Here is a 25,284-nt window from a genome sequence, read left to right as displayed (position 1 = left end):
GGTTTTAATTTGCATCTCTCTGATAGCTAGCGATATCGAGCATCTTTTCATGTGTCTCTGGATCCTCTGTATGTCCTCCTTGGAGAAATGTCTGTTCAAGTCCTCTGCCCATTTTTTAATCGGGTTGCTTGTCTTCTTTGAGTGGAGTCGAGTGAGTTCTTTGTATATTTTGGAGATTAAACCTTTGTCTGAGGTATCATTGGCAAATATGTTTTCCCAAACAGTTGCTTCTCTTTGTATCTTGATACTGTTTTCCTTAGCCATGCAGAAGCTTTTAATTTTGATGAGATCCCATTTGTGTATTCTTTCCTTTATATCCCTTGCTCTAGGGGACGTATCAGTAAAAATATTGCTGCGTGGAATGTCTGAGATTTTCCTGCCAATGCTCTCCTCTAGGACTTTAATGGTTTCCCGGCTTATATTTAAGTCTTTTATCCACCTTGAATTTATTTTGGTGTATGGTGTAAGTTGGTGCTCGAGTTTCATTTTTTTGCATGTGGCTGTCCAGTTTTCCCAACACCATTTGTTGAAGAGGCTATCTTTACTCCATTTTATGTTACTGCCCCCTTTGTCGAATATTAATTGACTGTAGAGGTTTGGGTTTATTTCTGGGCTCTCTGTTCTATTCCATTGGTCTATGTGCCTGTTTTTATGCCAGTACCAGGCTGTTTTGATTACAGTGGCCTTGTAGTACAGTTTGATATCAGGTATTGTAATCCCTCCTACTTTGCTCTTCTTTCTCAAAATTGCAGCTGCTATTCGTGGTCTTTTGTAGTTCCATATAAATTTTTGAAGTGTTTGTTCTATGTCTGTGAAATATGCCATCGGCACTTTAATAGGTATTGCATTAAATCTGTAAATTGCTTTGGGTAGTATGGACATTTTGATGATGTTAATTCTTCCAATCCATGAACACGGTATATGTTTCCATTTGTTTGTGTCTTCCTTGATTTCTGTCTTCAGTGTTGTGTAATTTTCTGCATACAAGTCTTTAACCTCCTTGGTTAGGTTTATTCCCAGATATTTTATTTTTCTTTTTGCTATATCGAATGGGATTTTTTTCTTGATTTCTGCTTCTGCTGTTTCATTGTTAGTATACAAAAATGCCTTTGATTTCTGGATATTGACTTTGTAACCCGCTGTTTTGCCAAATTCATTTATTAGTTCGAGCAGTTTTTTGGTAGAGTCTATAGGATTTTCCATGTACACTATCATGTCATCTGCAAACAATGACAGTTTTGTTTCCTCCTTTCCAATTTGGATGCCTTTTATTTCCTTTTCTTGTCTGATTGCTGTGGCTAGAACTTCCAATACTATATTGAATAGAAGTGGTGAAAGTGGACAACCTTGTCTTGTTCCCGATCTTAGTGGAAAAGCTTTTAGTTTTTGTCCATTGAGTATGATGTTGGCTGTAGGTTTTTCATATATGGCCTTTATTATATTGAGGAATGCTCCCTCTATTCCCACTTTGCTGAGTACCTTTATCATAAATGGGTGTTGTACCTTATCAAAAGCTTTTTCCGCATCTATTGATATGATCATGTGGTTTTTGTGTTTGCTTTTGTTTATGTGGTGTATTACATTTACTGATTTACGAATATTGAACCATCCTTGCATCCCTGGGATGAATCCCACTTGGTCATGGTGTATGATCTTTTTGATGTATTGTTGGATGCGATTTGCCAATATTTTATTGAGGATTTTAGCATCTATGTTCATCAGCGATATTGGCCTGAAGTTTTCTTTCTTTGTTGTGTCTCTGTCTGGTTTTGGAATTAGGATGATGCTGGCTTCATAAAAAGAGTTGGGGAGTTTTCCCTCCTTTTGGATTTTTTGAAATAGTCTGTGAAGAATCGGGGTTAGTTCTTCCTTAAAAGCTTTGTAGAATTCTGCTGTGAAACCATCTGGTCCAGGGCTTTTGTGTGATGGGAGTTTTTTGATTACTTCTTCAATTTCCGCTGCTGTTATTGACCTGTTCAGGTTTTCTGCTTCTTTTTCATTGAGTTTTGGAAGATTATATTTTTCTAGAAATTTGTCCATTTCATCTAGGTTTTCAAATTTCTTCGCATACAGCTCTGCATAGTAATTCCTTACAATCTCTTCTATTTCTGTGGTATCAGTTGTAATCTCTCCGCTTTCATTTCTGATTGTGTTTATTTGGGTCCTCTCTCTTTTTTTCTTGATGAGCCTACTTAAAGGTTTATCTATTTTGTTTATCTTTTCAAAAAACCAACTCCTGGATTCATTGATCTTTAGAATTGTGCTTTTAGTCTCTATGTCATTTAATTCTGCTCTGATCTTGGTTATTTCCTTCCTTGTACTTGCTCTGGGCTGTCTCTGTTGTTGTTCCTCAAGTTCTTGGAGGCGTCGGGTTAGGTTGTTTGTTTGAAATGTTTCTATTTTCTTTAGGTAAGCCTGTATTGCTATGAACTTCCCTCTCAGGACTGCCTTGGCCGTGTCCCATAAGTTTTGGGTTGTGGTGAGTTCATTTTCATTTGTTTCCAGAAACTTTTTTATTTCTTCCCTGATTTCTATCTTGACCCATTCGTTGTTTAATAGCATACCATTCAATCTCCATGATTTTGTGTGTTTTTGGTTTCTTCCTGTGGGGTTAGTTTCCAATTTCAGTCCCTTGTGATCAGAGAAAATGCTTGGTATGATTTCTATTTTCCTAAATTTGTTGAGTCTCGTTTTGTGTCCTATCATGTGGTCTATCTTTGAAAATGTTCCATGTGCATTTGAAAAGAATGTGTATTTAGCTTCTTTAGGGTGAAGGGCTCTATATATATCAATGAGGTCCATTTCATCTAGAGTGTCATTTAATGCTGCAATATCTTTGTTGATATTTTGTTTGGAAGATCTGTCCATTTTTGACAGTGGGGTGTTAAAATCCCCTACTATAATTGTGTTGCTGTCAATATCATTTTTGAGGTCCTCTAGGATTTTCTTTATATATTTGGGTGCTCCTATGTTGGGTGCATATATATTTACGATGTTAATGTCTTCTTGGTGGATTCTTCCCTTGAGCAATATGAAGTGACCTTCTGGGTCTCTCTTTATGGCCCTGTTTTTGAAGTCTATTTTGTCTGATATGAGAATTGCTACCCCGGCTTTTTTTTCTTGTCCATTTGCTTGGAAAATTTGTTTCCATCCTTTCACCTTTAGTCTGTGATGGTCTTTTGACCTGAGGTGGGTCTCTTGTAGGCAGCATATGTGTGGGTCATGCTTTCTTATCCATTCAGCTATTCTGTGTCTTTTAATTGGTGCATTTAATCCATTTACATTTAAGGTTATTATTGAAATGTACTTATTCATTGCCATTTATGTACCTGTGTTCCTCTCTGTCTCTCTCTCTTCCTTCCTTTCCTTAAAGCAGCCCTTTTAGTAATTCTTGTAGAGCTGGTTTGGTGGAAGCGTATTCTTTTAGACTTCTTTTGTCTTGGAAGCTCTTTATTTGGCCGTCTATCTTGATTGAGAGCCTTGCTGGGTACAGTAGCCTTGGTTGTAGGCCTCTGTTTCTCATTGCTTGGAATATTTCTTGCCATTCTCTTCTTGCTTGGAATGTTTCCATTGAGAAGTCAGTAGCCAGCCTTATTGGGACCCCCTTGTATGTCACTTCCTTTTTCTCCCTTGCTGCCTTTAGGATTTTCTCTTTATCTTGGAGGTTTGCCATTTTAATGATGATGTGTCTTGCAGTAGGCCTCTTTGGGTTCCACCTGCTGGGGACTCTCTGTGATTCCTGGATCCGTGCGACTTTATCTCTCCTCAACTTAGGAAAATTTTCCGTTATTACTCTTTCAAGTAGGTTTTCTATCCCTTGTTCCTCTTCCTCTCCTTCTGGAATTCCTATTATTCGGATATTATTACGTTTCATGTTGTCTTGCATTTCTCTTAAATTCTCTTCATTTTTTCTGATTCTCTTTTCCCTTACTTGTTCCGTCTGGGAGATTTTTTCTAACCTGTCTTCAATCTCACTTATGCGATCTTCCGCCATATCGATTCTATTCTTCATACCTTCTACTGTGTTCTTCAATTCAGAAATTGTATTCTTCATTTCCTCTTGGCCTTTATTGATGGTTTCCATTTCCTTTTTCATGTTGGTATAGTTTGCAGAGAGTTCATTGTAGCTCCCCTGTAGTTTCTGGTAGCTCGTTGTTAGCTCTTTGAATTTCCTGATAACCAGTGCTTTGAATTCCACATCTGATAGTTGACTTGCCTCTATTTCATCTAATATTCTTTCTGAGGTTTCCTCCTTTTCTTTCGTTTGGGGATTATTTCTTTGTCTTCCCATTGTTTGTGATACTCTTCTTGTTGTCCTCCACTTCTTAAATTGATCTGTTCTGGTTCACTGGGTTTATGGTGTAAACTTCTGTGGTAGGATACCTGTGAAAGTCACCGGTGCAGTCTTATGCAGGTATCTTGTTGTTCTCTGCTTCCACCAACTCCTTTCTTTATTGTGCGTGTGTGATCAGTTGTGGGGGAGGCAAAATGGTTTATGATAGCAGAGGGTTATTTTATGTTATTTACAGACACAGTGGGCAGAGAAGAAATAGACAATCTCTTGGCTATGTATAGAGTTAACCGTGCTCTTCAACCCAGCTTACCACTTTTAGGAAAGGGCGGGCATAAGTTAAGTGTCTTGTTAAGAAGGGGGGGCTTGTGAGTTGTATCTAGAAAGCAGTGTGGTTGCGGGTGGTCAGATTTGAGGTAAGGTGACAGTACAGGTTAGTAACTGGGTGTAGCGCGTCAGTAAATAGAGTAATAGAAGTGAGGCACCTGTAAGGTGGTCTAAGGTCCGAGAGATGTGTTATGAAGTATTACTGTTGTACAGAACAGCCCTTATTTACCCTAATATTAGCGGAACACTCAAGTGATAAATTTTATGTGATCTGTCTAAATGGGGGTTATAGAGCTTGGGTAGTATAGCAAAGGAAAGCACGTGAAGTATAGAAAATCAGCAAAACACTGTGGAGGAAGGAGCCGTGGGAACCTGACAGGTAGTACAGTATACCCAGCGAGGATTAAAAAACCTGTACAGAAAGAGGTGGGATACAAAGATATTCTTGAAATGAAAAAAGGAGTAAGAATAATACAAAAATAATAATAATACACCTCAAAAGACAACTACGCAACGCACAAACAAACAATCTGACACACTGACACACAAAAGTCAGGAGAAAAGGGGAATAAGCGGAAAATTTGGGAGAAACAGAAGGACTAAAACCGGACAAAAACGAGAAGAAATGAAGGACAGAGTATTGAAAGATAGATCAACAATACGGTTTACAATATATAAGATTAATTAGAAAAGAGGTTGCAAGAGAAAAAATAAAAATAAAAAATTAAAAAATTAAAAATAAAAATAAAAAAAATTTAAAAAAAAAGAAAGAAAAAAAAGGGGGAATGGAAAACACACACACACACACACACACACACACACACACTAGAGAAGGAGGCAAAAAGAAGAGAGAGAAAAAAAAAAGGAAGCACCCTTCCTTTGTTGATTTCAAACTGTCCAATCCGGTTTTTCTGGTTGCTGCGTCTCTGAGGGCAGGTTTGCAGGCGCGTGCTAGCAGGCTGCTGATTGGTCTGTGGTCGCACACAGCCCGAAGAAGCTGCCTGTGGCCCGCAGTATCGGTACTGTCCTTCTCTGCGGGACCCAGGCTTTCCCAAGAGAGACTTCTCCACAAAGCCTGTCTCTCAGCCCAGCCCAATCCCAAAAGACCAGGAATGACAGTGTCCCTCTTAAATCCCTCAGGCTGGCGGGCCTGCAGGCCGGCGGGCTGGCGACCACAGTGACCGCAGCTGCCACCCTTTATGCCAACCCAAGCCCACGGGTCTCTGCCTGGCACTAATCCGCCTGCCTAGACGGGGAGGGGAGAGTCGGCTCTCTCCAGAGGAGTGCTTTGTTGATTTCAAACTCTCCAAACCGATTTTTCTGGTTGCCGCGTCTCTGAGGGCAGGTTTGCAAGCGCCAGCTAGCAGGCTGTTGATTGGTCTGTGGTCGCGCACAGCCCCGAGAAGCTGCCTGTGGCCCGCAGTATCGGTACCGTCCTTCTCTGTGGGACCCAGGCTTTCCCAAGAGAGACTTCTCCACAAAGCCTGTCTCTCAGCCCAGCCCAATCCCAAAAGACCAGGAATGACAGTGTCCCTCTTAAATCCCTCAGGCTGGCGGGCCTGCGGGCCGGCGGGCTGGCGACCACAGTGACCGCAGCTGCCACCCTTTATGCCAACCCAAGCCCACGGGTCTCTGCCTGGCACTAATCCGCCTGCCTAGACGGGGAGGGGAGAGTCGGCTCTCTCCAGAGGAGTGCTTTGTTGATTTCAAACTCTCCAAACCGATTTTTCTGGTTGCCGCGTCTCTGAGGGCAGGTTTGCAAGCGCCAGCTAGCAGGCTGTTGATTGGTCTGTGGTCGCGCACAGCCCCGAGAAGCTGCCTGTGGCCCGCAGTATCGGTACCGTCCTTCTCTGTGGGACCCAGGCTTTCCCAAGAGAGACTTCTCCACAAAGCCTGTCTCTCAGCCCAGCCCAATCCCAAAAGACCAGGAATGACAGTGTCCTTCTTAAATCCCCCGGGCTGGCGGGCTGGCGACCCCGGTGTCCGCAGTTGCCACCCTCTACGTTAACCCAAGTCCACGGGTCTCTGCCCGGCACTAATCCGCCTGCCAAGATGGGGAGGGGAGAGTCAGTTCTCTCCGGAGGAGTGCGCTGCCGGTCCACCAGACACCGGCCCTACAGCGTTCACCCCGTCACCGGCGCCCCGGCCCTGGATTCAGACGGGGCTCCCGTTTCCCCCTGATGGTGCCAGCCCCCTCTGCGCGCCAATTCTCGTTGGTACTCACGCTCCACCAGAGTTCGTCTGCCCTGGGAGCGCCCGGCCGGGCGCAGCCCGCGGCCTTCCGCGGGCGCACAGCCGCTTTTGTCTTCAATCTCCTTCTGGATTCCTTGCCAACCTGCGGCTGTTTGGTTCCTCCGTTACACTCTCTGATCTCCTATTTTCATAAATGTTGGGGAACTGTTGGTTGATTATGCTATTCTTCGGTAGATCTGCCCGGATTTTCCACCAGATGCAGGAGAGATAGGTTCCCTAGGTGCTACTCTGTCGCCATCTTAACCCTCCTCCGTGAACAATTAATTTATAACAAAAGATCCAAGAACATACAGTGAAGAAAGGAAAGTATTTTCAGTAAGTGGTGTTGTGAAAATAGGATAGTAAAATGCAAAAGAAAGAAACTAGACTCTTCTATCTTACACCATACACAAAAATTAACTCTAAATGGATTAAAGATTTGAATGTAAGGCCTAAACCATGAAATACCTAAAATAAAACTTAGGTAGTAAGCTCCTTGACATAAGTCTTAGTGAAGTTCTTATGGCTTCTACTCCAACAACAAGGGAAACAAAAGCAAAAATAAACAAATGGGACTATACAATAGTATCATCCAGAGTCTCTAGTTGACATGAGGGTTCACTCTAGATGTTGTACTTTCTCTGGGTTTGCACAAGTGTATTGTGACACGTATCCCTGTCCATAGTATCGTACAAAGTATTTTCATTGCCCTAAAAATTTTGTGCTTCACCTGTTCATACTTTTCCCCTGTTCCAATCCCTGTAATCACTGGTCTTTTTACTATTTCCATAGTTTTGCCTTTTCCAGAGTATCATAAAGTTGGAATCTTACTGTAAGTAGCCATTTTACTTAGTAATGTTCACTCAGGTTTCTTCCTGTCTTTTCATGTCTTGATAGCTAAATTCTTTTTAGTGCTAAATAATATTCCATCATCTGAATGTGCCACTGTTTATCAATCTATTCACCTACCAAAGAACATCTTGGTTGCTCCTAAGTTTTGATAATTACAAATAAAGCAATAATAAATATCTGTGTGCATGTAAGTTTTCAATTTATTTGGGTAAATAGTAAGAAGCATAATTGCTGGATTATACATTAAGGATATGTTTAGTTGTATAAGAAACTGCCAAACTGTCTTCCAAAGTGACTATCATTTTGCATTCCCACCAGCAATGATTGAGTGTTCTTGTTGCTTCACTCCCTTGTCAGCATTTGATGTTGTCAGTGTTCCAGAGTTTGGCTATTCTAATTGGCATGTAGTGGTATTTCAATTTTGTTTTAATTTGCATTTCCATGATGACATATGATGTGAAGCATATTTCCATATGTTTATTTGCCATCTGTATATCTTCTTTGATGATATATCTGTTAAAATGTTTGGCCCATTTTTTAGTCAGGTTGTTTATTTTCTTATTGTTAATTTTTAAGAGTTCTTTATTTTGAACACAAATTCTTCACCAGGTATGTGTTTTGCAAATATGTCCTTACTATCTGTGGCTTTTGTTCTTATTCTATTGACAATGCTTTTTGCAAAACAGAAGTTTTTGATGTCAGTGATGTCCAGCTTATCAATTTTCTCTTTTATGAATCATGCCCTTGGTGTTGTGTTTTTTAAAAGATTTTATTTATTTATCTTTAGAGAAAGGGTAAGGGAGAGAGAAAGAGAGAGAGAGAAACATCAATGTGTGGTTGTCCATCACATACCCCCTACTGGGCCCGCAACCCAGGCATGTGCCCTGACTGGGAATCAAACTGTGATCCTTTGGTTTGCAGACCATCACTCAATCCACTGAGCCACACCAGCTGGGGCCTTGGTGTTGTATTTAAAACATTCACTGCATACCCAGGGTCATCTAGGTTTTCTTATCCATGATCTAGTTTTCCAGTTCTGTTTTTTAAATTTAAGTCTGTGATGAATTTTGAATGTAAGGCCTAAATTTGAATTATTTTTTTGTGAAGGATATAAGGTCTAGATTCATTTTTTTGCATATAAGTGTTCGGTTGTTTCAACACTATTTGTCTAAATGACTATCTTTACTCTATTGTACCTTTACTTCTTTTTATTAGCAAAGAAAAAGATTTTAGGAGACAAAGAGACCATTTTCATGAACTTTGAGTGGGCAAAGGTTCTTAAACAGAATATAAAAACCACTAGCCATAAAAGAAAATTTAGATAAAGTATACTATTATCTATTGAGTTTAGGAACTTCTCTGTTCATTTAGGGACTTCTCTGTTCACCATAAGAGAGTTGAAAAGAAAACCACAGACTCAGACCTGTATAACTGAGTTTATTTGAGCATTGTCCTGTACACCAAAAGGTTGGGGGTTCAATCTCTCTTCAGGGTGTATATGGGAGGCAACCAATTGATGTCTGTCTGTCTGTATCTCTCTCTCCCTCCCCTTTCCTTTTTCTCTAAAATCAATAAACATATTTTAAAAAAAGAAAACAACAGAATTGAAGATATTTTTCATACATACATATCTGACTGAGGACTCATAGCCTAGGTTATTGTAAAAAACAAAACAAAACAAAAACAAAAGACTACCTGAAAATCGTAAGGAAAAGACCACCCAGTGGAAATATAGACAAAGGAGTCAGAGTCCATTCTCACAAAGATATGCAAATGGCCAACATACATGTAAAGAGCTGCTCAAGTTCATTAGTCATTAAAATCCCAATGAAACATCTGTATTTTATATTAGCAAAATAGCTGAAATGAAAAAGTACAAGGCCACAATGCAGAACACATGGCAGTGGAAATTGGTACAACCACTTTGAAAACTGGTATAATATGCTAAGGCTGAACATTTTTATACCTGTTGCCTAGGAATTTCACTCCTAGGTACCTACCCCATAGAAGTGTATTCCTATATACAATAAGAACCATATGGCAGAATTTTTAGAGCATCTCTTTTGATAATAGCCTAAACTGGAAAACTACACAAATGCTGATCAATAGTAGAGTGGATAAACAAATGTATGTATTTACATTCACACAATGAAATACTATGAAGCAATGAGAAATATCATAGTACAACAACATAAATAATGTTGAGGGGGAAAATCCACAAAATATTACAATGTATGATTCCATTTATGTAAATGAAATTTATATATTTTAAAAACAGGCAAAAGTATTCAATTCTATGGGGTATGGTGACTGGAAGAGGTTCAAGGGGATGCTTATGAAATACTGCTTTTTTTGATTGCTGATTATAAAGGTGTGTTCAGTTTGTGAAGATTTATTGAGCTACATACTTATATTTTGTGTGCTTTTCTTCATGTATAAGGTATGTAACTTTAATAAAATTTTTCCTACCCTGGCTGGTTTGGCTCAGTGGATTGAGTGCTTGCCTGCTCAAAGGGTCACCAGTTCAATTCCCAGTCAGGGCACATGCCTGGGTTGCAGGCCAGGTCCCTGGTGGGGGGTCGAGAGGGAGACAACCACACATTGATGTTTCTCTCTCTCTCTCTTTCTCCCTTCCTATCTGTCTAAAAAATAAATAAATAAAATATTTTTAAAATTACATTTTTTCCCTAAAGTATGTACATTTTTGTAAATACATGATTTAAAGAATGTATCAGGTAAATTGGGTTTTCTAGATATGAGCATGGTGAATGAATAAGCAAATGTTGGAGACATCTGCATGACCTAGCTATGCGTCATTCCATATTGTCTTCTTTTTGGCCAGCCCAGTGTCACCCCTCCCACATCCCACCCCTATCTTCAGTCCTTAGGGTCTGTCCATGGAGCACACTTTTCTGTGAGGCTGAGGTAGACAAACTTTTCTGTGAGACTGAGGGCCTGGGCCCTCTTGGTGCTTCTAAGCCATATTTATAGGCTGAAAATCATTTGAGGCATGTGGCATCTTTCTCATTAACAAATAAGGAAACTGGGGCTTGATGTGACTTGACCAAGGTCACAGACTGGTTAGCTACAGAAATATGATCAAATATACCTCAGCAAACCTGACACCCAGAGTGTTCCATGCCAATTTGGAAGGTTTCAAGGAGTTCCTGAATTTACTGTCTCTGTACATCTCACCCACTGTAACATCTAAAGTCCCCCTCCCCCTAGTTGAACTATTTTCTCTGGTCCTTTTACAGTTTCCCTGCAGTGGCCTGCCACTGGGGAGCCCCCGAAAGGGGCTGAGATGTTGGGAGAGGAGCAGGCAAGTTAGATTCTGTGCAACTGCCTCCTGGAGGCCAGCAAGCCCTATCTAATGCTGCACTTATTCCTTCCCCAGGTCCTTCTGAACCTCTCTTGCTGCCATGAAGATTGCAGTTATTGGGCAGAGCCTCTTTGGCCAGGAAGTTTACTCCCAGCTGAGGAAGCAAGGTCATGAGGTCGTAGGCGTGTTCACTGTCCCAGACAAGAATGGGAAGGTGGATCCCCTGGGTGAGTGGGTGGTCTAGGAACAGGGAAATGGGGTGTTCAAAAGGCAAGTTTTGGTGGATGGGAGCCGAGTGTGCAGGATCTTGGGATGGGGCTGTGGGTGTCCCTTGGTCAGGGGCAGCCACACATGGTCCACCCTGATCCTGCTCTAGTGCCAACTGGCTGCCTGGCTTTTCTGGAACAAGTGGAGACCTCCTCCTCATCTAATTGTGGGGTGAGGTTTGCATCTTAGAGAAGGGCCATGGAAAATCTCCACCTTGCTCCCAGGGCCCCATTGTCTGACTACTCCAGGTTTTCTAGTGCCCAGGACCTGAAAGAAATGCCAGGCAGGAGTGACTGTATCCTGACCACTAGGAGGTCCTTATATAGAGTGCTAACTCTATTCTGGGAGTTTCTGTTCAGAGGGATGGAATGGAGTCTGAGAATTTGCATTTCTAACACGTTCCCCAGTGATGCTGATGCCCTTAGATGTATAAGGAGCACAAGTTGTGAATCCCTGGCTAAGCTGGGGACCTCCTCAGCACAGCAAGATGCAGGGGCCCTCAGCTCAGATTCATAGGCTTTCCATGGACACTTATGGATCTTTCTCAGGCCTGACAGATATAGCATGTAAGGGCCAGGCTTAGGAAAGGAGCCTTATGTAGCTTACTAGGACAAGATTATAGTTCATGAAGAAGAGTTGAGTTTCCCAGGATATCAGTGCAGGCTGACCGTGGACTCAACTCCAGCACCACCCTGATGTCAACCAGGCCTTGTTGCTAGATCTGACTCCACTGGGACCCATGACATAGCCTGAATCCAGCCCCTAAGTGACCACTGACACCAGCCCCTGAGCCTGGACCCAGACTAAGCCTGGCTGGGGCTGCTACTTGACCCTACCTCAGATGTCCTGCAGAAGTATTCTTTTGGTCACAGTGGGAATGGCTTTTATAAGCACAGTCTGCTCACACTGATCCAAGGCACAGAGGCAGAGGGGGATAGAAGGTGGGTCAGGTCTAGTCAGAGGCCAGTTATCAGGAGTACTAACAGAATCAGGAACAATGAAGTGTCTGATAGATGATACAAAAGAGAACTTGAAAGTACTGGGATAATGACTGCAGAAGGTAACTGCCACCTCTAAGGCTGGGAAAAATCAAGGGAAGAAGCTCTAACTTCTAAAAATTGGAATTGTGGGCTGTAATTCAGACCTGTGTGGAGGGTGTGCTGGCCATGGGTGCTGGTAGCAGGGCAGGAGGAGGGGCATGAAGGTTAGGACTTGGACTTTGGAGTGCAGGCACCAGCAGGAGGGAGTTGTGTGCACTGAGGCTAGTTCTGCAGATATTGGGAAGACTGCAAAGTGACTCAGCTGCTTCTTTGGGGTGAAGAAGTAAGGCTGGGGTGATGCTCACAGGACAAAAGCTCACAGAAAGGAGTGAGTCCTTTCTTCTCTCTTATTCTCTCCTCCTCCAATACCCATATTGGCAGTGCTTTTGCAATTTGCAGGGTCTCAGACCCCACCACAGAGTGAAGAGAAGGGTGGAGATCAGTAACTTGGTGATGGGCATGGTGAAGGTGTTGAGAGTGGCATGAGGGCAAGAGGTCAGCTATAGGGGCTCAGGCAGGAGCCTGGGAGAAGGAGGAGCTCAGTTGTCACGCCTTAACAGAAGTCAGTCCAGACAGAAACCTCACCCTTGGCAAGGGCTGTCCCCTCTGTGCTGCTGGCTTGATCCTGGCTGGGCATTGAAGAAGGATGAAATGGACAGGACTGGGGAGAAGATGCATGCGTCGCTTTGCTGGGAAGGCAGAGGTGGTCATATGTGGGTGGGTGTGAAAAGGGATTAATTTTTTATTTACTTATTCACTCACTATCCCACAGGCCTGGAGGCCGAGAAGGATGGAGTGCCAGTGTTTAAGTTCTCCCGCTGGAGGGCGGGAGGACAGGCTGTGCCTGATGTGGTGGCAAAATACCAGGCTTTGGGTGCTGAGCTCAATGTCCTGCCCTTCTGCAGCCAGTTCATCCCCATGGAAGTCATCAATGCCCCCCGCCATGGCTCCATTATCTACCACCCGAGTCTGCTCCCCCGGCATCGAGGGGCCTCAGCCATCAATTGGTAAGATGGCAAAAACATCGCCCTCTGCTTGAATCATCATCTTCCCTTAACCTGGGGCTTTTCTCTGTGGCTGCAGATCAGGCATCATGCAGGTGCCTGTCCTGTCCTGCCATACCAGATGGCATCCATATACCAGATTGTTTAATGTTATCCGTCAGAAAGAATGCTCAAGAGAACTGGGGGTTGGCATTGCTAAGCACTCTGTATTCCTACAGTAAACTGAAAAGTGGACGGGGGTCCCAGAAACAGCTGTGAAGGAGTTTGCTGGTGGCCTCACCCAAGAGGCTACCAGGACCATCACCCACGTGATGTGCCTTGTGGTCTGCTCTAAAATCCGCCCACTTCCATACTCAGTAGCATCCACTTGGAAAGAGATAAAAATGGATGATGAGAAGTACTAAGAAGACAATAAATGGGTGATGTGTTGAATGGGTGGGACAGTTGGGATGAGTAGTCAGGGTAGGGAGACACTTGAGTTGGGAAAAGAGAGTGGGTTTGCAGTTAAACTGATCTGATTGGAATTCACACATCAAGATCTCTAGCCATGTGTCTTCACTTCTGTGGACTTCAATTTCCTTGTCTGTAAAAACGGCATGCCATGCCTGTTGCACGAGTTGGAAAGATTAAGTTAAATTGCCAGAGCAGGCATCAATCCTCCCAGGGCTTGAGGGAAACAAGGATGTGTGCTGGAGGATGGCAGGGGCCATCCCCAAGGCATCTTCTGTTGTTTTTCCTGCTAGACCCAGAGTTTCATTCTACTTTTCCCTAGGACCCTCATTCATGGAGATAAAAAAGGGGGTTTTACCATCTTCTGGGCAGATGATGGCCTGGACACTGGGGACATTCTGCTCCAGAAAGAGTGTGAGATCCTCCCGGATGACACCGTGAGCACTTTGTATAACCGCTTCCTCTTCCCCGAAGGCATCAAAGGGATGGTAAGGGCTTGGAGGTGTCATTGCCACATGTACCTACTTGGCCTATTTATTCTGGAGACCCTCTCTAGGCCCAGCCTGCCCTTGAAGCTGGCCAGTAATCTACTCCCCAATTCCAAGACTTTGGAGGGAGAGAGCTCTCATTTCATGGTTTTAAAGAGGCAGAATTGGCCATATAAGTTACTGTATTAGGCAGAACTCTTGCTTACAACTGACAGAACCCAGCCCAAAAGACTTTAGCCAAAAGGGAACATTCCGACTCATTTAACAGAGAAGGCTAAAGCAGGGATGGTTTCAAGCATAGCTGAATCCAGAGGCATAAGCCATGTTGCTAGGATTCTATTTCTCTTTTTTTCTTCCTGATTCTTGTTTTCTGTTTGATTAGCTTCATTCTCAGGTTTCATGTCCTTAAATGGGAGGAAAGATAGTCACTGGTACCTCAAGGCATACACCTCTGGGTTCCAGTGGAAAAGAAATCGCCCTTGTCCTAGAATTTATGAATAAAAATTCAGAGAAGACTCTGATTGGCTGACTTGGGAGTCATGTGACCACTCTGAGCCAATCACTAACCAGGGTAATAGACTACTCTGGCAAGCCTCACATGCTTCCTGTCCTGGCCTGTTGGGGAAGGAAGGCTCCTCCAGGTGTATCTTATACACCAAGTGTTCCTCATGGGAGAGGCTTTTGTTACCAGAGGAAGACACAAGAAGAACTGAAAATCAGAGACACTTGTGCTTGGCACAGCAGTCAGACCCCATGGGATCTGACTCCAAAGGGGTTGGAGTTGTGCAAGGCTGCTGGTGGTCCAGCAGGTGGAGGCCAGCTAGTGGTGGCCAGAGGTAGACATATTTCTGCTTTTCACCCATTCCAGAAGCAGGCAGGAGTCAGACAAGAGGAGGCCTTCAGGAGTAGATCATTTGGTATTTTGAAGTAGCATTAATCATAACAATGAGGTGAAAGTGCTCACTGCTACCCAAATGTCAGCTGTTCCATTGCCCTCAATCAGTCTGGTCTGCTGCCACCTTTTTTTTAAGGTGTGTTAATTGCCTTTTTGTGTTCTTTCTCATAGAAATTAAACTTGCTGGAGATTTGGTATGACAGTGGAAGACATTATCTTGCATATCTCGCAGGAAACAATTAAAAATATCCTTTAAGGCTGTGCTATCTAATAGTCACCTGAGGCTATTAAATTAAAATGAATTCTAGTTAAAAATTGACTTCCTCAGTTTCACTAGCTACAAGTCAAGTCCCTAAGAACTACACATGGCTGATGGCCACTGTGTTGGACAGTACAGGCATAGAATGTATTCATCACCACAGAACATTCCACTGGGCAGTACTTTTCAGGCATTTCTCATACTCCCATCACTTTTAGTCTTGCTGTCTCTGGGGCTCTTCTCTCAATCCCTTCCTCACCACAAACCCACCTTTCTTGCCAGCCTTCCCCACCTGCCCTGATTCCTTCTCCCACAATCTTTCTCTTTCCTTTAACAGAGAGACTACTCCCTACTTAATCTCAGACCTCCAAAACTGTCATAACATTTCATTTTTTTTACCAGAAAGGAAAGGTTTTAGATAAAAAACATGGAATTTTTTCCAATTTCACTGTCTTTGGTTATATTTTGCTTGCTTGTTCGTTTTGTTGATTAGGTTCCTGTTAAAGGTGAGATCATATGGTATTTATCTTTCACTGCCTGGCATATTTCACTTAGCTTAATACTCTCCAGTTCCATCCATGCTGTTGTAAAGGGTAGGAGCTCCTTTCTTTCTGCTGCATAGAATTCCATAGAAATTGAGAACAGGCTGACAGTGACCAGAGGGAAGAAGGGAGAGGATTATAGGGGGAAAGGGTGAAGGGTTTACAGGAACAATTATAAAGGACACATGGACAATAGCAAGGGGGTGTGGAAACAGGGGAGGGAGGTGGGGAGTGTTGGGATAGTGGTGAAGGGTGGGGGGGAAGGCAGAAAACTGTACTTGAACAACAATAAAAAAATGTTCAAGAAAACATGGAAATTTGTGTGTGTGTATGTGTGTGTGTGTTATATATAATCTTCTAAAACCTTGTGTAGTAGAGAGAGTGGGGTTTTGTGCCCCTTGTACAGATTGGAATTGGGTTAGAACTAGCACTATCTCTTCATATAGGAGATATTTCTAGGGTGGTGGTTGTGTGCCAGGCATGTATGATTAGTGTGGGGCAGGGTCCAGACTCTGTGAACCCAGGGGATGAACATCCTAATGCTCGGGATACCAACGGATCTGGGCCTCCACAGGTGCAGGCTGTGAGGCTGATTGCTGAGGGCAAAGCCCCCAGACTCCCTCAGCCTGAGGAAGGAGCCACCTACGAGGGCATTCAGAAAAAGGAAACAGCCAAGGTGAGTACCAGGGATCTGCTCACCCTGAAACCTGTCTGCTTGGGCTGGAGTGTGGAGGGTGTCTTGGGGAGGCTGAGGTTCTGGCTGGGCAATTAGGTTGTAATTGTTTAAGGCCTGAAGAGAGGGCTTCCCAGGCTGGGGAAGAATAAGCAAAGCTATGGATGGAGGAAGGCAAGTGGCACCCAGACAGGCAGGGAACAGTGTCCTTTCTGTTTTTTTTCCTGATTCTCTTCAGGAGAAATGCACAAGCACCATTCCCAGAAAGAACTTTGGTGTGTGTGTGTGTGTGTGTGTGTGTGTGTGTGTGTGTAATCAGCTCTAGTGCCAAAAGTCTCTAAGATGAGGGAGGAGAGGTAATTCAGTTCATCGAAGCTGTCACAAGTAGTAGAGTCTTGGGTGCATATGGGCTGGATATCTGCTCAGGGGTTGGGAGGTGATTTGTGGGGATCTGTGTGAGTCCTGTAGGCCAGGAGAAACAGTTGGCAGAGCACTGTAGGATGGGCCTGTAGTTTGTGTTGGAACTCTGTGTAAGGCCTTGTCCATCTTAACAATGGAACATTATCTTCCCCAAACCATCAGTTTGTGTTTACTCAACCTATGAAAGTCTTGAGGGTCAGAGAGTACCCAGAGCATGGGTACCAAGAAGAGACCCACCCAGTTCATGGACTCAAACTAGTGTCTAAGAAGCCAGACTTCCTAGCTTTTTTTCCCAGGCTTTATCTACTGTCAGGGGTTATCAGGGCTGAAAGGGAGGGCAGAGGTGTTACCCAGATGGTCAGGGAGTAGAGATGGACTGGTCAAGCAGACATATCCTGCCCCACAGATCAACTGGGACCAGCCAGCAGAGGCCATTCATAATTGGATCCGTGGGAACGACAAGGTGCCAGGCGCCTGGACAGAGGCTTGTGGGCAGGTGAGTTCATGCGCAGCTGGGATTGAGCTAGGTCCACTGCTGTGCCCCACTGGCTGCAAAACTGGTTGGTATATAGCCACTTCTCTGAGCTCAATCCCATCCAAGTTCCTATAGCCATTCAGTCCCTCCCTTAGGACTATGAGACCATCATCTGGTGGCTAAAGTGTAAAGGGACAGCACAGCTCAAGGCCTTCTGGCCCTGCATCAAGTCTGGATTGAGCTGCATTGCTTGTAAAATATTTTGACTCTCACCCCTGGGCTCATGGAGACCTCAGGCCCACCTCTGACTTTTACCTGGCTCCAGAGGGAGGGGGGCATGCTCAGGCTAGGGGCTGGGCATGAGGCAAGCCAGGTGTTGCTTACAGGCTTTCTGAGGCATCAGGGTCTGGCAAGACTATGAGTAGGGACTTTGTCTGTAGCCCATGGAAAGTTCCTTCACAAAGTCCCAGACTGTCCAAACCCCTCGTCAGTGACCAGCTGCTAAGACTGTATCCAGGAGTCCCTGACACAGTCCCTGCTGCCTTTGCCATCATAAGACCCTCTGCAAAGTGACCAGTGCTTGGTGGCATCGCTAGGGTAGGTGTCCTCACTTTGTAGTGCCTTGAGCAGATTTCTGCCTAATCTATCTGAGATCTGAGGCTGGGGGGCAACACAAAGGGTCTTAGGGGCACAGAGGGCTTAAGGGCTCTAGAGGCCTCCAAATCTTCTCCATGCCTTGCTTGTGCCCCTGGAGGCAGAGTCCTAGGCCCACATTGTACTGCCCTCTGTGCCACGTCATATCCATAGCCCTGCCTAGGCTTCCAATGGTGGGGGCCTTTCCTCATTCACCACCTTCTGGTTTTTCTCTCCTGTTTCCAAACAGAAAGTGACGCTTTTCAACTCAACGCTGAACACTACAGGCTTGGTGCCAGAGGGAGAAGCTTTCCCCATCCCAGGAGCCCATCGTCCAGGGGTGGTCACCAAAGGGGGATTGGTCCTCTTTGGGAATGATAACAGAATGGTAACAATGTTCTTGTGGGTCACATGTCCCTACTATAGTCTCAAGGCCACACAGACTGCTCTCCAGGGTTTCTGGCCCTACAATCAGACTCCAGCTGCTCTGGAGAAAACAGAAGATAAGATGGCAGTCTCTAGGTGTCCACACTCACCCCTGACCACTGAGTCTCTCTACTTCCCTGTTTCAGGAAGACTAGTTTCTTGTTCTTTTGGACCAAATGTACCAGCCAGAGCTGAGTGTCCTGCGAGGGTGTCAGAATCAGGGGAAAACCGTCTCCAGGGATCCCTGAACTTAGGACCTTGTATTAGCCCTACAGAGTGTGCAAGTGTCACTAGGTGTGGTCATTGAACCTCTATGCCTCAGTTTAATTCTCTTTAAAGGTCCCTGGAATCATGACAGGTACACAATATGCTCTGATTTGTATTGGTAGACTCTGCAACTTAGAAACAGCTAATATTTATGGAGCACTTTCTGTGTGCTGGACACAGTTTTTAAAAATTGATGTGTATTAAACTTAATTCTCTCAACAACTCAGTGAAATATATATTGATATTCTACCCATTTTACAGAGGGGGTAACTATGACACAGATTTTTAAAAACCTACCTAAAGTCACCCAACCTAGTTTTTGGGAAAGCAGGGATTCAAACTAAAATTCTGACTCTGAGGTCCACCAGTTGGCCACAGTACTCTACTATTAATGCTCACTGCTTGCAGTGGTTGGACAGGTTGGGACCTTAAGATACCAGGGGGCAAGGAACAAAGAGGACAGGCAGGGGACTGAAAACTTTAGGGAATTTCAACAACCCTTGAAGCTAAGGAATGTTGAACCCTTAGCTTCATTGGTGTGTACAGGCCAGATGGAATGTGGCACTGCTTTGCTTGGGATTTGTGTGTGCTCACTGTGGGTGCTCACCCTGCCATGCTCTGCCCTCAGAGAGCCTGAGACTGCCATCAGTGTCCGTGATTTACAGTTGGGTGTTTTAGGTATTCATGATTGATAAATGCAGTTGGAAGACTAGGCTTATCTTGGATCAGGTTCCCTAGAAGCAGCTCCTCAGATGGGAGATCCTGTGTATGTGATTTATGGTGGGACTGCTCTTGAAAAATCTTGTACCACTCAGGGAGCAGGCTAGGACAGAGGGTTCTGGCCTTAATTAGGGCAGGCTCACCCTAGCTGGTGTAGTCAGTGGGTTGAGTGTGGGCCTGTGAACCAAAGAGTCACTGATTTAATTCCCAGTCAGTGCACATTCCTGGGTTGTGGGCCAGGTCCCCAGTTTGGGGCACATGAGAGGCAACTACACATTGATGTTTCTCTCCCTCTCTCCTTCTCTTCCCCTATCTCTAAAAATAAGTAAATAAAATACTTAAAATATTTTTTCATAAAAAAATCAGGGCAGGATTTGCAGTGTTATTAGTATCTGTAGATTATGTCCTGATATTTTCACATTACTCAGCCCTTGGTTAGTAGGGTGAGGGACAATGAGGCATAGCCCCTGGGCCTCTGGGCACAGCTGTGCTTATCGGTCAACACAGAGGATAGTGTGCAGAAGCAAGTCACTAATAGCCCACCATTACAGCAGCTGGAGGATTAGGGCCCCAGCCCATCTGGACCCTGTCGTGGGGCAGGGGCACTGATGCCATCCTCTGTGATACCCACAAGGATAGCAAAACAAGGAAGATCTCTCTCTGTAGAGATCTATACAGCCTTGGAGACTCTTGGTTGAACCATCTCCATCTTTTGAGAATTTCCAGCTGGGCCTGGCAAGGCTTCAGCTCACAGAAAGCTCCAGAACATCTTCAAAAAGCAGCAGGCTGGAATCAGGCAGGGAACCTGGCATCAGTGCTGTTAGGGCATGTATAGATCATGCTATTCTTATAGATAGATCTCTTATCAAACAGAGATGTCCTGTTCTATTCATGAGTACATCTACTCCTCTTGTTCCCATGGGGTTTTGGGGAGCTAGGCTATTGGTGCATAGTTCTTTTTTCAGTTATCTTTCAAATTAGTGCTTGAATTATTTGTCTAATGAATGGGCATTAATTTAATAGATATAATAAAGTCATTACACATAAAAAGAAAATCAGAGCACAGTGGGGTGGATGATGGGGAAAAGTGAGCATGAACTCTACAGTTTCCTCTGTGTCCCTAAAATTACAGCTTCCCCACTCTGAACTATTTTCTTCATCCCTTATCTGAGACTTCCTATGCCTTTGCTGCTGTGATGGTTGGAGATGAAGCACAGTGCTCTTTGTAGAATTGCTCCCTTCCCTGCCATAAAGGCAATCACAGGCACTGTAAAATCTTTTCTTGTGCAGCTGCTGGTGAAGAACATCCAGCTGGAAGATGGTAAGATGATCCCAGCCTCACACTTCTTCAGGGGAGAAGACAACACTGCCCTTGAGCTGACGGAGGCAGAGCTGGTCACCATGGAGGCTGTGAGGGTAAGAGACCACTTCAGGGCTACTGTATGGTTGTGCACTGCTCATGGGCTTTGTGAATCACATTCCCTGGAGTCAAGCTATGCACGCTCTCTGTGGATGTATGCTCTCTGCTCTAGGCACAGTGTTCTATCCTGTTTTGGGCTTTCTATGTCCTCTTGCCCCTTCTTCCCTCTAGCACTGGGACCCTGACTGTTCTAGGGACTCATTGTCAACAGTGCACAAGTGAAACAGAAGCTAGCTGAAGGAGTCAGGTACCAAGACCAAGGTCCTATGAATATGTGCACCGAAACCTTCCAAAAAGGCTTTCCTAGAAGGAGTACTCTGAGATGTGACCAGCCTAGGTGTTACAGTCAGGTAGACTCTATTCCAGCTCCCTCCTTATGATGCTAGGCAGTGCTTCTCTCTCTGAGAATCAGTCTCTTCCACCTGAGACCAGTAGGTGGTCACTTCCCAAAATAGTTTATGACCTTTCTGATCTCCCCACCCATCGCCCTCACCCTTGGAGTCATGATATTGGTAATACTTAGCCTTATTTAATAGATGTTGGATGACTTTTCAGATATTTCACTCATTAAATTATATATTCAACTACTTATTTAAGAAATATGGCCCAGGCTGGTGTAGTTCAGTGGATTGAGCATGGGCCTGTGAACCAAAGGGTCACTGGTTCTATTCCTAGTCATGGCACATGCCTGGGTTGCAGGCCAGGTCCCCAGTAGGGGTGCATGAAAGGCAACCACACATTGATGTTTCCCTCCCTTCTTCTCCCTTCCTTCTCTTCTCTCTAAAAATAAATAAATAAAATCTTTAAAAAATATGAATTGAACTCCTACCAAATGCCAGGTGCTAAGCCACACACTAGGTATGTGACAATAAGCACTGTCCCTGCTGTCATGAAGTGTCCTTTCTCATAGGAAACAGAGCCAATGAACAGTCAAGCAAATGAATAGTTTTAGACAGGGAGAAGTGCTACAAGTGAAATAATAAGGTAGGAACAATGCTCCTGGAGGTCACAGACAACTTTAGAAGGAGTAATGAGGGAAGCCTTCCCTGGGTGGGAAGAGGAGAGGTCTTGAGGGGAGACCTAAGTGGACAGAGAATACCTGGGAGAGGACCTTCAAGACAGAAGGAACATTAAGTGTGAGGCCCTAAGAGAGGAGGGTCCCTCCCTGTGTTAGGGAGCCACAGGAAGGTAAGGCAACTGGAGCCCAGCGAGGTGGATTGTGATGGGAGGAGGCAGACCAATCAGCAGGCCACATTGGTGAGTGTGGATGTTGACAAGTGTAGATGGCAGGATCCAGTAAGGGAGGGACACAAGGACATAAGGAATGTCCTCAGTTGAAAGCTGAATATTTGAATGTCTGTTTTAAAAAAAGAAAAGAAAAGGCTGTTCATTCAAAAAATATTCTTGGAGCAATTGTTCTGGCCTTGGCCCTATATCTGTCCTGGAATTACAGGGCCAGCTGGACAAAATGGCCTTCTGGAGCTTATAGTTGAGTGGCAGTCAGGGTGGGATGAGATTGTGTGTTTATAGAGGTAGGCCTGAGTCAAAAGCTGCTACACCTGAGTCCATCTGTGAAATGGAAAGAATAAAACCTGCCTCTGTGGATGCTGTGAAAAGTAGAGGAGAGAATACATATGAAAAAGGACAACTCAGTAGTACTAATTAGAGTCTCAGAAAATACTGTTAATGAGCCTAACAGTTATCAAAAGAAGCAGATACTTCTAGAGTGTGTATGTGTGTAGTGTTCCAAACATTTCAGGAATAGTAGAGTATTTAAGTACTACAACTTTATGAAATTGGTGCTTTTATTACCTTCATTTCCCAGTTGAGGAATCTAGATTGAGGCAGAGTCATGGCTAATGAGGAGAGTGATCAGGCTGGTGTCCTCACCTCCACTGCTACCCATATGGCCTCTTGGTCATTAGCATTGCTGCCATTGTGCCTAACAGTCAGAGCTGGGCTGGGCCCTTTCAGGCTGTGTGGTCTGGAGGTGAACTGGGTGGAGGGAAGATGGCCAGGGAGGAGAGGCCAGTGTGGAGACAGTTGCAGTTCCACAGTATTGATGGAGAGGGTTTGACCTGGTGGCTATAGTAGGGGGTCAGCCCATGTTCCTCATTCAGCAGAGTTCACCAGGCATCCATCGTGGACTGAAGCAGGCCATGGGCAACCAAGCCCAGCCTCACACCCTCCTGAGCTGAAGCTGTGCATGTGGCACAAATGCCATGTGTACTTTGCTCCTCTATACTCCAAAAGCTTTACCTGCCTCATGCAAGCAGTCTTCCCACGGTGTTATCAGCCCCTCACAGATGAGGAGGCAGAGGCACTAACATGCTGCCTGCATCCAGGATCAAGCCAGGATCTAAAGGAGGCTTTGTGGCTTTGAGGTGCACTCCCTTTCAGAGGTTCCACATGCATCCAATAAGGGCTGGTGCATCTAGCAGGCACCAAGTAGTGGTATGCTCACACACCAGTGGGTGACTGGTGGCCCCGGGGCACATGAATCTGAGGAAGGTAGCCACTACCAGCAGAGCCATTAGGAAAGGTTTCAGGGAAGAGGTGGTGCAGAAGTTGGCTCTGAAGGATGCCTATGATTCAAATGTGAGCTGGGGGTTCAGGGAAAACTGTTGCCAGGGGCAAGGGCTTAGGTGGAGGTGTGGAGGGCAGGCAGCAGTTGTGTGGGGACAGGGAGTGACTCATTGTCACTGCTGTTGGTCACACTGAGGGTGGGAAGGGTAAATCCAAGACACCTTTCCAAGAAGGAAAGAGGGGAGCCAGGAAGAGGATGGGCTAGGGGTCATGGGGGTCTGGTCTTAACTGGGCCTGCCTACTCCCCATCAATGACCAGTCATGGCCTGGGGCTCAGATGGAGCATGAGACCTCTCCTGGCTCCTGCCCTGAGAGGTCTGGCTGAGAGCCTATTGAGGAAACAGTCATTCCATCCTGACCTGCCAGGCAACCCTCTTGGTAGACTGGGTGGATGCTGCATTCTCCATGCTCACCCACAAGGCTGGTTGGTGGGCACTGCTGCTCTCCACAGGTCCAGAGACAGAAGGCAGAGAGCCAGCTATCCTCTCAGTAAGGATAAGACTCAGGCCTCCTGAGCCCATCCATGTGCCTTGTTTTACCCTCAAAACTACCTCCATTTTGCTCTCTCTTCCACCCTGCAGCAGCCCCACACCTTGTCATGGTGAGGATATCCAAATCTAGACAATAGCACCAAGGTGAGGACAGAGTAAGGAGGGGGTGCAGCTCAGGAAGATCTGGGCCCTGCCTTTCTTGTCCTCAGCCATGCCCTCAGCTCATCATGTCCACCCTGCTACCACTGCTGGACTGCCATAGGGCTCCCAGTCCACAGGGACAAGGTGAGGTGGGAATGAGAGCAGCAGCAGTTGAGTGGTCTGGGTTGTGACAGCTTCTCCTTCCCCAGGGAGTAGTCAGTCCAGGATCTTCAGGCTCCTCAAAGCAACTGTACCTTGGAGTGGACCAAGAGCCAAGCCAGATACCAGGCCAACCCTGCACACATCAGGGGCTGCTCTCACCCAGCTGACACCTGCTCTCAGCTTCTCTAGGAGCTGTATTCTCACTCTACCTCTTTTTCAGACTGTCTGGAAACGGATTCTCCCCAACATCCTGGAAGTAGAAGACTCTACTGATTTTTTCAAGTCAGGGGCTGCATCTGTGGATGTTGTAAGGTAAGGCCGGGAGTGAAAGGGTCCCATCCCAGGTGTCTGAGGTGGTGTCACCCATCAGCCCAAACTTTAACAGCAGGAAACCACCACCATTTGTTATGCTCATGATTATGCAAGTAATCCAGAAAGGGCCCATGAGTGCAGGCCTGGCAAGCCACCTTGAATGGGCTACAGGTCAGTGGATTGTCAGGAACTGGGACAGCTGAGTAGGTATGTACTACTGCTAGCTGGCTTCTCACCATCATGCCTGGTACCTGGGCAGGGAAGGCTAGCAGCTGCTTTGTGGACACCCCCGACCAGGCACTTGCATATGGCAACTTGGGCACTTGGACTCTGTAGCTGCTTACTGTGCTGAGAATGAGTGTCAGCCAACAAGGCAGGTGCGGTAGGGCCATTCATCACCCAGCCTGGAAAATCTCATCACACCACTTCCACTGACTTGATTGGTCTCAGCAGTCACAAGCCTATCCAGGTTCACGGGAAGAGGTATGGAGCTAAGGCCCACCCCTCAATGGGAAAAGGATCAACTAATATGTAGCTCTGCTTTAAAACTGCCAGCGAAAGCCAAGGCATGAAGAGGGAAAGGGGGACA

The 25,284-nt window shown here is 45.1% G+C and overlaps 1 protein-coding gene across 1 annotated transcript in view; it reads left to right on the top strand.

The window, feature by feature from the left end:
* Nucleotides 1–24,699, top strand: part of LOC118978558 (cytosolic 10-formyltetrahydrofolate dehydrogenase-like) — a 42,708-nt gene extending 18,009 nt beyond the window's left edge. Inside the window, exons 2-10 of the mRNA XM_037034047.1 lie at nucleotides 11,100–11,251; nucleotides 13,104–13,338; nucleotides 14,108–14,273; nucleotides 16,544–16,645; nucleotides 17,469–17,558; nucleotides 18,421–18,558; nucleotides 20,874–20,999; nucleotides 23,956–24,078; nucleotides 24,604–24,699. Coding sequence (XP_036889942.1) covers nucleotides 11,125–11,251; nucleotides 13,104–13,338; nucleotides 14,108–14,273; nucleotides 16,544–16,645; nucleotides 17,469–17,558; nucleotides 18,421–18,558; nucleotides 20,874–20,999; nucleotides 23,956–24,078; nucleotides 24,604–24,699 — 1,203 coding nt within the window. The 5' untranslated portion in view covers nucleotides 11,100–11,124. The remainder of the gene's footprint in view (nucleotides 1–11,099; nucleotides 11,252–13,103; nucleotides 13,339–14,107; nucleotides 14,274–16,543; nucleotides 16,646–17,468; nucleotides 17,559–18,420; nucleotides 18,559–20,873; nucleotides 21,000–23,955; nucleotides 24,079–24,603) is intronic.
* Nucleotides 24,700–25,284: the final 585 nt, after the last annotated feature.

This window comes from Sturnira hondurensis, unplaced genomic scaffold, assembly GCF_014824575.4.
Source record: "Sturnira hondurensis isolate 20B ecotype Veracruz unplaced genomic scaffold, ASM1482457v3 Scaffold0021971, whole genome shotgun sequence".
Classification (NCBI taxonomy): Eukaryota; Metazoa; Chordata; class Mammalia; order Chiroptera; family Phyllostomidae; genus Sturnira; species Sturnira hondurensis.
This window is presented reverse-complemented; position numbering and strand designations above follow the sequence as displayed.